Below are 13099 nucleotides of genomic sequence, written 5' to 3' on the forward strand. Positions count from 1 at the left end.
TAGAGTTCCGTTATTTCAAAGCTAAACCTTCTATTTCTCTAAGGAAAGTGTTTGTATCATGAGGAAGAAGAACTGTCCCAGTGTCTTTAAAAGTAGAATGATGGGTCTGGATCTTTAAAGCCAAGAACTTGTTGAGCAAGAACTACACAGGTACACATTTCCCAGAAAATTCCACTTGCACAGAATTTGGCAAGAATCTTGCAAATAGAACCCAGTTGGATGCCCAGTGCCACTAGTGATCTTTGCCCAAAATGAATTAAGTTGCAGCAGGGTTTTCAACAAGAAGTGGATGAAAATTGCTGGGTTTTTTCGTGCTTAAGCAAAGTGTGCTCACTACAGTCCTGCATCTCAACTCCACAAAATACAACCATAACCTAACATTCAGGGGTTTGTTCCCTTTTTTCCCTCCCATACAAGGAGGCCACTGCACAAAATGTATTTTAAAAACAAAAGCTGGGTGTTGGCTGGAGTTTTCTGGGGGGTCTTTCTTTGGGGATGGTGTGGTGGTTTTTTTTTGGTGGGGGGAAGAAATTTGTTTTCTTAAACAAAAGGATACCAAGGGCACCACCTCCAACAGAGCCTTCTTACTCATCCTCTCCAATGCCATGGAACATCAGGATACAGAGCAAGAACATTAATTGATAAGAAGAATTCTGCTAAATCAGGAAGAAACCTGGGCAAGATTCCCTGTGTACACATTGCAGGTAGATACAGGAGAGAAGCATCTTCAAGGAAGGCAAACACATCTTAGACAACAGTATGGGGCACACAAAGGTGCCACACACAGGCACACCTTCCCCATCACTCGGTTACCTGGGTCTCGCTGGCAGTCTCCAACCTTCCCCTGGCTCACAGCATGAGGGGAGGGGGAGTGTCTCCTGTGTCCTGCCCTTTTGTAGGCTCTTGCCTCACCCCTCCTATGGTCATCTCTAGATTCAGCATCACAGAGCTTTTCATCCCATGCCATCCTGTGTGACGAGTGGCCCTGGTGGTGAGATCTGTGTTTCTCAGGGTGCTGTCTGCCACCCCGGTGCCAGGTCTCCTGCTCTGCCTCCAGTTCCATCTCAAGGAGGGGAAGGTGCTTTTCTCTGTCTTGCCTTGGTGGCTTTCTGCTGTGCCGTGCTTCCTCTGTGAGTCCATGCTCCAAGCCCAGATCAGGACTGAGAAGTCTCCTCTCCTTCTCCCTGCCAGCTCTCCTCCTCTCCTGCGGCTCCCAGCTGTTGCTGTGATCATAGGCACGGTGCTCAGTCTCTCTTTCCAGGTCAAGGCTGAGATGTCTCCTGGACCTTCCCTGGCTGCTTGTCTTCTGCTCCTGCTGCTGGCCATTTCTGGCCTCTCTCAGCTGAGGAGACCTTCCACGGCCCTCTGAGCTGGAGTGCCCGTGTGTGGGGGCACGGCTGGGCAAAGGTGAGGGGGGTCCTCGGTGCTCTCTCTGCTGGTGCCTGCCCCTGCCATGCCTGTGTGCTCTGGGAGCTTCAGAAATCTGCTCTCTGGGCTCACCCCAGGGCTGCTCTGAGCAATGGGGGGACAAACAAGGAGGGGGTTAGTGGTGCAGGGGTTAATGGAGGTTCGAGGCCAGACTCACAGCAGGGAGAGGAAGGAGCTTGATACAAGGTGCTGAAAATGCAGGCAAAGCATGATGAAAGAAAGAGTAATAACAGAGACAGATAAGGCTGGCAGGGTATAAGAGAAGACACAGTGAAATGGCAGCCTGGCTAGCAGGGCAGCACAGGAGGCAACAAGGTTGGAACAGAAAGCACAGGTCCAACCCAAAAGTGTCTGAGCACTTCCTAGACAAGGACAAGTCAATACAGAGACAAATGACTTTTAATGATGCCACTGGGGCTGAAAAACTGCCAAGAGAGCAGCTCATCTCCTGATGACACATCGCTGCTGCAGGTCCTGAAACCACCTGGGGAAGATTTGCAAAGAAGGGCACAAGATGCAGGAAAAGTTGGGAGACAATGAGGGGCATAAAGGCAGGAGGGGCCAAGCAGAGTGGTCAGGTTGGACCCTGGTTTATAAGCACAGGTGAGCCTTGCCCTGGCTTCAGGGACAAGGTTTTTCATAAGAAAAACTTAACTGTGGGAGAAGACCCACATAAAGCAGAAAAGAAGTAAACAGGTAGGATAGGAGGTTTTTTTTCCTTTAAAAGCAAGAACAGGATAGCTGCAGCATCCAAACATCCTCCACAACAGACTGTCTTGTATCTTTTGCAGACCCACAAGTCTCAGGGCCTGCACTTACTCATTGTCCAAAAAGAAGTTTCAGCTCTGAATGCAAAGGCAGTTATGGACAGAAATTTTAGGGCAGATTAAGACTTCAGAAAACCCAGGCTCCTGACCTCAGCATTGCAGCTAGAAAAGCTGCTTACTTGGCATTTTGGTGGGATTGTTTCCTCTCTGCTTTCCAGAAAGCAGGTAGAATTTTTCTCTGCTTTTAGTTTCAGTAATAAACCTGAAACAGCTATGAGGATGCAGCAATCTGCCTGCATACTATTTACTAATTGATTTATTTTTTCAACTAACCTATTTGCTAAGTAAAATCATTGCACAAAGTGAACGATTATCTCTCTACAGCAGCTTTTCAAAATAAAAAAAATGCCTTGAAGCAGAGATTGATTTGAAACAGAACTACACACACAACCCCCACCAGAAAAACCCTGCAGCAGCAGACTTTCCTCAACTGTCCAGAGTTTGCTTTAGAGTATCTCAAAATATTTTAAATAGATTTCACTGCACATGAATTGCATTTTTTAATGAATAGCTCTGTCTCACAATCTATCTAGATTTCACAGGGAGAAAAACAAACCTTACACCAAAACTGAATGTTCCCTTCGAGTCATTCTATTCAGAAAAAACTTTTTCAGAGCCAGCAAAAATAGAGCCTACAGAAAATCCACCTTCAAAACAAGTCTGTGTGACTTTTATCCAGAACAGGTGTTTTTTTAAAAGTCCAAGAACTGTAACAGGAACTGCTGTGGTCACTCTTTAACTGGTTGGGTTTTTTCTGTTGAGTTTTAGATCATAAATATGATTTACAGAAAGCAAATAACCAATCAAACAATCCAAGTGACTTACTGAACAACAGAGACCAGAGCCTGAAAGCAAGAGTCACTTTTTGAACAACAGTCACTGGGATCAAAAAATTAATTCAATTTTGTCATTGAGGAAAGCTCAATAAATACAACAGCAGAGAGCAGGAAAACACAAAAGAGCAAAGCCTGGCTGTGCTGGGAAAGGATTGCTGCAGGTAACACAACCATGCCAGACAACCCAAGCAGATAATTTGTTTTTGGGGTATCTCAGGGTGATTAATTCATCAACAGGTGCTGGTTCCTCTGGCACCTTCCATGGGGGCCATGTAAACACTCCACAGACCCTGGTGTTACTCTCTGAGGCAGCAAGTGACTGAGTGAATACAAAAATGTTTTTCATGGCACAGGCACTGCTGGGAGGAACTCTGTCTTTTCTTGTGTTTATTTTTCCACTTTTAAAGAGCTCAGGTTGCTTTGGAGCAATAGGCCTCATCCACATTCCTCCTGGATGTGGATAAATTTTACCTCATTCTCAAACAATAAGAAAAAAACCCCAAAAACACACTCCACCCTCACCAAAACAAAAACAAACTTAAACAAAGCAAGGGCTTTTTATTTGTTTCAATTCACAACTAATGAGGACAATACAAACCAAGGCTGCTGAAACCTAATCAAATGGTGCTCAAGTAATTAAGAGTTCCCAGAACAACAAGCTAGATGATCCAGGAATAAAATCCACTCCAGTCCTTTATAGCTTAAGGAGCACAGATTAAGAGCAGCACTGCAATGACTGGCCAGGCAAACACCTCCTGCCTCACCTTCAAAATTATAGATTATTGCAGGAAGAAAACAGGCCCACAAGATATCCTACCTTCCAAGTCCAAACCACAGTCTTACTTCAGGAAGTCACAGGCTTTGTCAGCTGATTTGTTACAAAATCCATCCTGTCCTTCCATCTCTGCATGCACACTTTTGCCTATATTGTATTTTTTCAGACTTCCCCCATTTAATTCTGAAAACCTGAGGAGTGGCTTGGCTGTAGGACTCCAAGATCAATTTTTCCCAGCTTTGTACATGTAGAAGGATTTGTGATCATGAAGTTTCCACTTGGTTACTGTTTTGCACTTTTGAACTTTGTGCTTTGAACTCTCTTGGCTATCTTTGAACTTCTTCCAAATTGAAACTAAAATACTTTGTGTAAGTTCAAATAAAGGATTTTAAATTGCCAATGGCATTGATGTTAAAATGAGAAATGAGGTTTGATCTTCATCTTCACAATCTGTTAATCAAAAGCAACCCATCTTCCTCACCACATTTTTGAAGAAAGAACACAGGAACCACCACCAGCACAGAGCAAAGCCATCCCCAGATTGCTCCATAATTAAATACACCCTGATTCTCTCCTCCCAGCTTAAAGAAGGTCTGTATTCAATCACAGAAGCTGACCAAAATGAAGCAATAGAGCACTGTGGATCAAATCATTTCCACACTGTACAGTCCCAGATGATAATCACAGCAGAGACATTCTGTAGAGATGACCTTGTTCTTCAGTAAGTCATTCAAGGCAGTTGTGCTAATTTTACAGCTTGGATACATACCTGCAAGGAGCTATTTTTGAAACATCTCCATGAACCAGCATTTATTCCTTCATGTAGCTGTGCCAGCATCACAAATGAGCACATGGAACTGTCTCTCTTCAAATGCAAGCATGGAATTTCACCAGCATTTCTCCCCCACACACCCCTGGTGTGACACAGCAGTAACTACCTTATCAGCCACTGTCTTCTTCCACAAGCACTTCTAAAACATGCATGTCTGGCTGTACTTGCACATTCACAAACCACCTTACCTATCCCTGTCATTTAGGCCACCTTCAAGGACAATAAAAACTATTCAATTGTCTTTGCCTTTTTTTTTTAACTAAATACTTCCTGATTAAAAAATAATCTGATTCTGACCCTAGAAACTGATGTAATGCTACAGTGCTAAATGCAGGTCTGTAGCATAAAGTTGAGTCTGAGGGATAAAGAGTTGTCAGATCACCAGGTTCACCTACATTGCCATGATCCTGACCTTTTATCTTGCAGAAACATACCTCCATTTTGTGCATAATAGCTCTCTTCATAGCCTGTGTGTCCCTGGGACTCTGGGTAGTGCTTCTTGTGCTTTTTCTCTTCCTGCTGTTGTAGGAGACGGGCAATATCCTGCAGAGATGGAAGAAAACAGCCATGAAATCACCAATAAAAAGTATCTCCAGATACTTTTGATCAAATTCTTTATTCAATTATTAAAATCCTTACAAAAAAAAATTAACTTTTCAGACACAACAACGGTTACTCAAATTCAACCCCTGGACTGGATGAAGCTTTCAAATTAATGGGTGACACAAGAGGCCATATCAGCAACCAGTAGTCAACTCAGCCCAGTACTGAGATTCCAACACCATGGCAAACTCCCAGGTTCCTGCTCCTCCTGCACACAAGCCTGCTAAGCCCTAAAGGCCAAAGCAGGGCAGAAGAGACTGTGTGTGCAACCTCAGGCTTTCCACAAGGATTTGGAAGTCACGAAAGTGCACAGCCAGTAATGGCAATGGGCTTGATCTCCTCCTTACACTCTACCAGGGAAAGAAGAGCACAGAGGCAAAGACTGTCCAGCTAAAGGCACTTCTGACTGGAAGGAGTTCCCCAAGTAAACTGTGAACTCACTTCACACTGGCTGTAATTTGCAGGGACTACAGGATGCCAGGCAGGGAAATGCATCAGTTTGACAGACAGAGACTTGAAGGAAAAGAAAATCGAAAGGACATTAGGAGGAGCAAACTAGGCACAAGGCAGGAGCACAGTGGGGACTGCAGCCATTTGTCTCCTGTCACAGTTTTGGTAGATATGCCAAAGAGAAGAGCACTCCATTTTCCTAATTGGCTTTCCTTCCAGATGACTAATGGGTCAACAAGGCCTAGGAACCACAAACAGCTCCCTGGGGCCTGCTCCTCTGAGGCCCATGAGCTTGTGAGTCAGTGAAGCCAGTCTGGAGCTGGGGAGCAAAGCTGGGAGACACCAGCATGTCATGCTGCCCCTCTGGATGCTATTCATTTAAGCCTTCCTAATCCTCAGGACCTTTACAGAGCCATGCATGTAAAGTGGACACTGCAGGCAGGAAAGGCATGGCTGAAATGCAAACTAAGAGTCAACACCCTCCAGAGCCAAGCCAGCACTGGAGGACCTTGGATGGCTGCTCAAGTACAAACTATTATTTCAGGATTCAGGGAAGATCTGCTCTGAAACCAGCTTTGTGGAAAATCTGGGGATGCCACAGGCTCTTTCAAAAAAAAAAAAAAACAAAAAACAACCCAAAAAACTAAACCTCCACAAACTCCTTTCCCTGACAAGGTTAACCTTTCTAGCAAGTACTGTAAGTCTATAAATATATGAGCTAAAGCACATTATCTCCAGGACTGAGACAGCTCAGGACTTGCAAATCCACACAAACCACTTCTTACAAACAGGATTCATCAGCAGGCAGGGCAGGCAGGCTTAGTGCTTCATTTAAAATACCTGCACTCCAGAAAGGATCTGCCTCAGTCCTCAGCTACATTACAGACACACTTGGGAACTTCCCATGTACCAGCAGGAAGAGAGAGAATATTTATGACTTCTCCTTGCTTTAAGGCACAGTCAGCTGGAGCCTGCTACCAGCTGCACAAGACGGTCAGCAGGCAGGTTTGACAGGCTGCAAGGACCTGTGGTCAGACTGCTGACATCCCTGCAGTTCTCTATATAAAGCAGGAAGGAAAGGTGCAGTTCTACAAGTCAATATTAGTTTTGTATCTCCTTCACCTTCCTGATAAAAATATGACAGATCAGTACCTTTTAAGCAGAAATCCTATAGCCAATGGGCTCCTCCCACTCTGTTAGCACAAGCTCCTCTGGGAAGCCAAGCCATCCCATCTGTCTGGGCAGCCTTTCAGTACTTGCTTGATACTGAAGTAGGTAGGAGAAGAAAATTAAGTCTTGCAAAAAACCCCAATGCATTTGTCAGGCAAGGGCAGATTCTTATTTCAGGCTCTGCCAGGAAATACAGCCTTGTGTTCAAGCTCTTCCTAATACAGAGAATTCTACCAGGTGCCCCTTGAACATCTCAAGACAACCCAGGCTCCTCAGGAAACCATCTGAAACTGCAGGTTCTCACAGGTGTTCCTCGACTCTGTGGGTTTATTGAAAACTATCTGACAGGCTGATCCATTGAGGCAACCAACAAGCAAAACCCTTTGTACACTATGAACAAACCACACCACCCACTTTCAAGCAAAAGGAGCAGAGAAACATTCTGAAGTCACAAAAGGAATCTGCTTACAGATTCCTTACAGCAAGAAACTGTAACAGGGTGTTCAGGCTGTGAAATACTAAATTGAAGAATGGAGAAGCCAGAAACAGATGGCTGGGCTGAGAGTCTGAAATCTTTGCATTAAAGACAAAGAAATAATGGCCCAGGATTCTCCCAAGAGCAGTACCTGTCTTCTTGCATTTAAGAAAGCAAGCAGGTCTCAGAGTGTAAAAACAATTACAACTTCCTACAGCAGGGCAATAAACACCTCAGCAAGACTTACCTATTACTTGACCTCTTCATTAGCAAGGCCACTGGCATCAACAACCCTTATGACCCTTGAGTGTGAGGACCATGACTGTATCTTATTCCTGTAACAGGACTCCCCAAAATCTCTGTGCATACAGAGCTCTGTCATGACAAGGACTGCCACCATGCAAGCCAACTCCTGTGGCTACTGGCCAAGAAATGTCTGCCCTGAAAAGGCTGCTACAAATAGCCCTGCCATCCATCCCTGCAGCTTTAAAGGTTACCTCGTCTTTTTCCTCTTGCCTGCGGCGCTCCTCGGCTTCAAACGCGAGCTTCACTTGGATTTCCTGAGCAATCTCGCAGTCCTGGCGTTCCCTGGAAGGCAAGGAGACAGGGATTATAGGCAGCTGCACTCACAAGCATCAGTCAGCCTGGAGAAAGGGATAAAAGAGCTAAAAAAAAATCCACCCAATTTACACAAAAGAATTATTACTCAGTGTTAGTGCAGAGCTATGAATCCTCACCAGAGACCAGGACTCCCTGTACTTACTGGTGGCCAAATTTAGAAAATACTTCCCAAAACATCCACGGAGTAAAATGTAAAAGAGATTCATGGGCAGGTTGCTAAGAAAGGAGATGGGTACCACAAAATAGGGCAGGCCAAGGTAGTGCTCAGGAGTCTGCAAACAGCCTAATTCTGCTGAGTTTTTGTCCATGTGGTATCTAAGGAGAGGTTCAGGGGTATGGCTAATGCAGGCACTACTGGGAAGTGGCCTTCACATGTAAGCCAAGGAGAAAGAAGTGCAGTAATATGGTACATAAGCCAAGTGGAGGCTGGAGGTGGCAGTTCAGTAATGAATGAGAAATGCCACTGAGGTGGGACAAGATACAAAAGCAGGATCAGTGCCCAGAGGCAAGGGAGCAACACGTGTCAAAACAAGGGGGAAAGGAGCCACTGCCACAGTGCCAGTGTGGATGGAGGAACACAAGACTGCATGAACTGGGGACAGGGAGAGATCAGAGCAATTGAGACATGAGAGGTTTGGCTGTGCAGACAGACCAGGAAGGCTGAAAAGCATCTGCAGGAACAGTGCCACACTCAGCAGCATGCTCTGATGTCCAGCAAACAGGCTGGAACAATGGCTCAGGATTCCTCAGGGCAATTCAGAAATGGACTGGGGCATCTGAAAAGAAAAACTAAAAGTTCTCTCTCTCAGCACTGTTGAGATTGAGTTAAAGACCAGCTCTAAACATGTCAGGAAAGCCAATCCCCACAATTGCAACTACTGAGAGGCAAGGCATAGGAGGAAAACAGCTGTGAGCAGCAGCAAGCAGAGCCTGCCTTATTAGAATACACTGACAATGATCAGACAGGTGATGAAAACACTATCAAGAGTGGAAGACAAGCAAATAACTGAAGCAGACTGAGCTATGTCAAAGCTGTGCTATGTGGGCTGGGGCAACTAGTTCTAGGTTTAAGCAAGAATCTGGGCATAAATGACCTAGTGAATCTGGAGGCAAAGGACTGGGAAAGAACCTAGGACATGAGAAGAGGAAGTTAAAACACTCAAGTGCAGACAAGCACATTTTGTTGCAAAAACAAGAAATGTGGCATGGATGGAGCAGCCAGTAGCACGGAACCTTCTTTTACAGAAAGTAAAGAAGAAGGAGAGAAGCAGAAGGAGTGGATATGTGGCAAGGATGGAGAGGAAGAACATTGCAACAACAGGGTTTTAGAGGACAGATGTCACTAAGGAACAGCCCATTTGTCATAGGCAACAAAAAGGTACACACAGCAGGAAGGAAAAGAAGATTTCTGTCAACAGTTCCTTGGGAGCAGACCTCTGGACTGGAGTTATCAATAGGTCAAACATCCCAGGATACAATTTTCTTCATCCAGATAATAAAACCTGGCAATTTTTGCGTGTGCCTGTGTGTGTTTCATTTGACTCTGGGGACAGATCTGTTCAAAGCCACGAGAGTTCACACAGCAGCAAATCTAGTTCTTGAACTTGCTTTTTAAAAAGAGACTTTGGCAAACCTGGCACCAGCAGAGAACCACAGCTCCCAGGAAAACAATATCTGAATAAGCAAATCCCAGGGAGCAGGCTGTCCGTGAGCCTGGTAGTGGATCCTTTACAACCCCAGGCTCTGAGGACATGAAACTGGGTAGAAAATAAGTTAGAAAGGTCAGACACATCAAGGCATTGCACGTCTCCAGTTCCCCTGGCACCTGTGAGCAGAGCTAAGGTGCCAAGTTCATCAGCACAAACTGACTTGCTAAATGCTTAAAATACATCCTATTGAAAACAAACAGGACAGAAAAACAACTAATCATCTTTCAGAGCCAAGGCAACAAGGTCATTGCCTCTCCTGCTGGTGTTACCAGCAAAGAACACTGAAGTATTGCAAACACAAAAGCATTTTCTTCTTTCTGATGACACATCTTGGAATACACCACATCAATTCCTAAGAACAACAGTTATAGAGGATTAGATTTGGAGGTTTATTGCTCAGCAGTAATTAAATACTGAGACTTGATTACTTAGTGAACATGAACTAATGTATTAACTTGTGTGAGCAGAAGAAAATAGGTTCAAGAGCTTTGACAGCTCTTCCTGCCCTTCAGTTTCCTTAATGTGAGCTCAAGTGCCAATCAGACCCCAAAAATCAGCCAGAGCAACATAAACATCACCATTCCTGAACATCCCACTCATGTGTCCTTCCCTCCTGGGCAGCCAGGAGTGCTAAGAAAGTCGAGAAAATTCTACATCAGTTTAGAAAAAAGAGAAAAAAACCTAAAAGTTTGTGTGATCAGAAAGCTCCCTCCCATTCACAGTGACTGCAGATACTAGTTGTTTCCAGATGAGGAGAAAAAAAGGGATTGTTTAAGGGAACTGTTCAAAGGAACTGTTCACATCAGTGCAACAGAACTATCACACACTGAGAGCAAAACAGGGAAAGAACATATTTTCACACTATTTTATTTTAGTAATCTTGCTACTATGCTTAGCAGTGTGCAGGCTGCTCAGCTAGATGCGAGAGATGCTTTTAAAGAAGCATGAAAATCAGGTTTGATGCTTCCCTGGATTCTTAAAAAGAGATGTTTCTCTCCTCTCATTTATCTTCACAAAGTCTTTCTGAGAGAAATTAGAAAGCCAATAAATTTGAAGAGCTTTTTTGTTTCCTGTTTCTAAAGACCCCTCAGTTCTGCTCTCTTACTCCTTCCATCACCTTGTAGCATCAAACTCTGCTACATGACACAGAAAGCAACAACAACAGGGATTATTTTGTTGCTAGTACATGCTACTCTTGGACAAGGAAGAGATAGTGGGAATGTACAAAGAATTAAGGAAGAAACAGATCCAATTACAAAAGGATGCCTCCAACTTCTTTTACTATTCTTGCAGAAGAGCTCCTGCTCTCAGGAGCAGAACTGCTGCTGACATAACGTTTTACATCAGCAGTTCTGCCTGTGCTTTGGCTCACAAAGTTCATAAATGCCATTTTAGAGTCCTACAACAAGAAAATTGTTTGCAGCTCCCAGCAAGTAACAAAGAAGAATCATGTCTGCCATACAAAATCAATTTTTATGTTGTCATTTACTCACTCACATCTCTAATTGGTAATAAAGAAATAGAACTATTGAAAAAAAGCACAGACTTAGAGAGATACATATGTACACAAGGTCTGTACCAGTGTGCTGGGAACATTGAAAACAGTGGCTGATCTGTCACGCCCCAGCTTCAGAGCTTTCATGAGCTGCTGCTTTGAAGCCAGTGCTGTATCTCCTACATCTGCAGTACAGAGCTCTTCTGCTCTGTCACTGGTCCTGCCAGATGAGCCATCCAGGCTCAGTGATCCACCCCCAACTGCACCTGGTGGGTGGCATTCCAGAACCCAACAACAGTCAGGAGGCAGCACAGCTGCTGGGAGATGCATCCTGCCTTGCAGACCTTGTGTTTGCAGGGACCCCCATCCACCCACATCTCACAAGTGGGATCTGGCTGAGCCCTGTCCCATGAACCATCCAGTGCTCTGCAAGCCCACTCTGGACTGGAAAGCACAGTTTGTTTTGCCCTGTGCTGCCATGTTTCACTTCTACACCAGCTCCACAGCTGAGAGCCATGGCACACAGAGAGCCAAACCACAGACCACAGGGTTAAGATGTGGCGTGTGGGGACTGAGCAAACTGGATCAGTCATTAAACCCTCCCACAGTTACTGCAGCAGTCAGTGACTGCAAGAGAAGGCCTGTCCCCCAACATCCATCCCCATCAAGCCACCCTGGAGCAGCAATTCCCTTCCCAGGTCACTTCATGTTGAATAAATAGCTGCAAGCACACACAGGGCCTGTCAGTGCAGCAGGACACCAAAAGCATCACACCCAGCTCCTCAAAAACATTCACCAGGCACAGGGCAAACACACCAATATCTGCATTTCCACATGACAGAGATTCCCTGTAGCACTGGGTATTTCTGTGGCACAGTTCCTTCACTCTCAAACTTCAGCAAGGGACAAGGTCAACACAGGTGGCCAAGTTACCCCATTTTCACAACAAGCAGTAGAATGGGAAGACTCCTTCTCATGGACAGGCAACAGTATCTAAGGCAGGATGGGCTCCAAGACCACCCCACTTCTCTCATTCCTGTGCCAGAACCTGGTATCACTGCTTTCACAGCAGTGGACAGCCAAAGAAAAAAAGAAACAACAGCAAAAGGCTGATGAACCCCACACACTGTCAGCTCAAAGCAGCTGCTATTAGTGCTCTGACCAAATGGGACTAGCATTCCCATTCCAAGATCTCCAGCACAAACTCACAAGTCTTTTTGGTGTTTCTGGATTTGAGCACGGGCTTTCTTATCCTCCTCTTCCTGCAGCTGCTTGGCCATCTGCAAGTCATGTTGCACCAGACGATTACGCTGAACATTTGTGGCCAAGTGATGCTCAACTGGAAATAAACACAGACAAGAACCCTCAAATCAGGCTGCAGAACTTCACTGAGTGAACAAGATAAACCAAGTGGGAGGGAGATTCCAGCCCAGAAAGGAAGACAGATCTTGGCAGGGAAACACCAAGCAATCTCTCCAAAGGTGGGAAAGTCCTGAACTGAAATTCTGCTAGCAGCTTGAGATTGCCTCTTTTCAGCACTGTGGGGGCTGTATACGGGTCTGATACCAAAACAAGTTCTGTGTATCTTAAACACATCCAGGTTTATAGGGAATGGTTTTTAGGCTTTGAATTTCATTCTCTGACCACAGAAAATCACCACAGACAAATGAAGTGGGTCTGGGAGGGACCACCAGAGGCCAGTGAGGATGAGCTGAACCTAAACCACTTATTATGGACACTTTTCTATTTTGTTTTCAATAACCTCTACAGAAGAAAACTCCTCTCACTCTCAGCAGAACCAGTTCCAAAAATCTCCCTACCTTTATATTTAGCAACAGAGCAACTTCGTGCTCCAGTGAGTCCTTTACCATACATGGA

General features: G+C 44.9%; 1 protein-coding gene across 1 annotated transcript in view; it reads right to left on the reverse strand.

Annotated features, from left to right (window-relative positions):
- CCDC50 (coiled-coil domain containing 50) overlaps positions 1-13099 on the reverse strand; it is a 38330-nt gene that overhangs the window by 6495 nt on the left and 18736 nt on the right. The window contains exons 3-5 of the mRNA XM_054282684.1: positions 12431-12560; positions 7894-7984; positions 5133-5241 (exon numbers count right to left, since the gene is read on the reverse strand). Coding sequence (XP_054138659.1) covers positions 5133-5241; positions 7894-7984; positions 12431-12560 — 330 coding nt within the window. The remainder of the gene's footprint in view (positions 1-5132; positions 5242-7893; positions 7985-12430; positions 12561-13099) is intronic.

Source organism: Melozone crissalis, unplaced genomic scaffold, assembly GCF_028551555.1.
Source record: "Melozone crissalis strain CALT ecotype California unplaced genomic scaffold, PUWL_Pcris_2 ptg000034l_1, whole genome shotgun sequence".
Classification (NCBI taxonomy): Eukaryota; Metazoa; Chordata; class Aves; order Passeriformes; family Passerellidae; genus Melozone; species Melozone crissalis.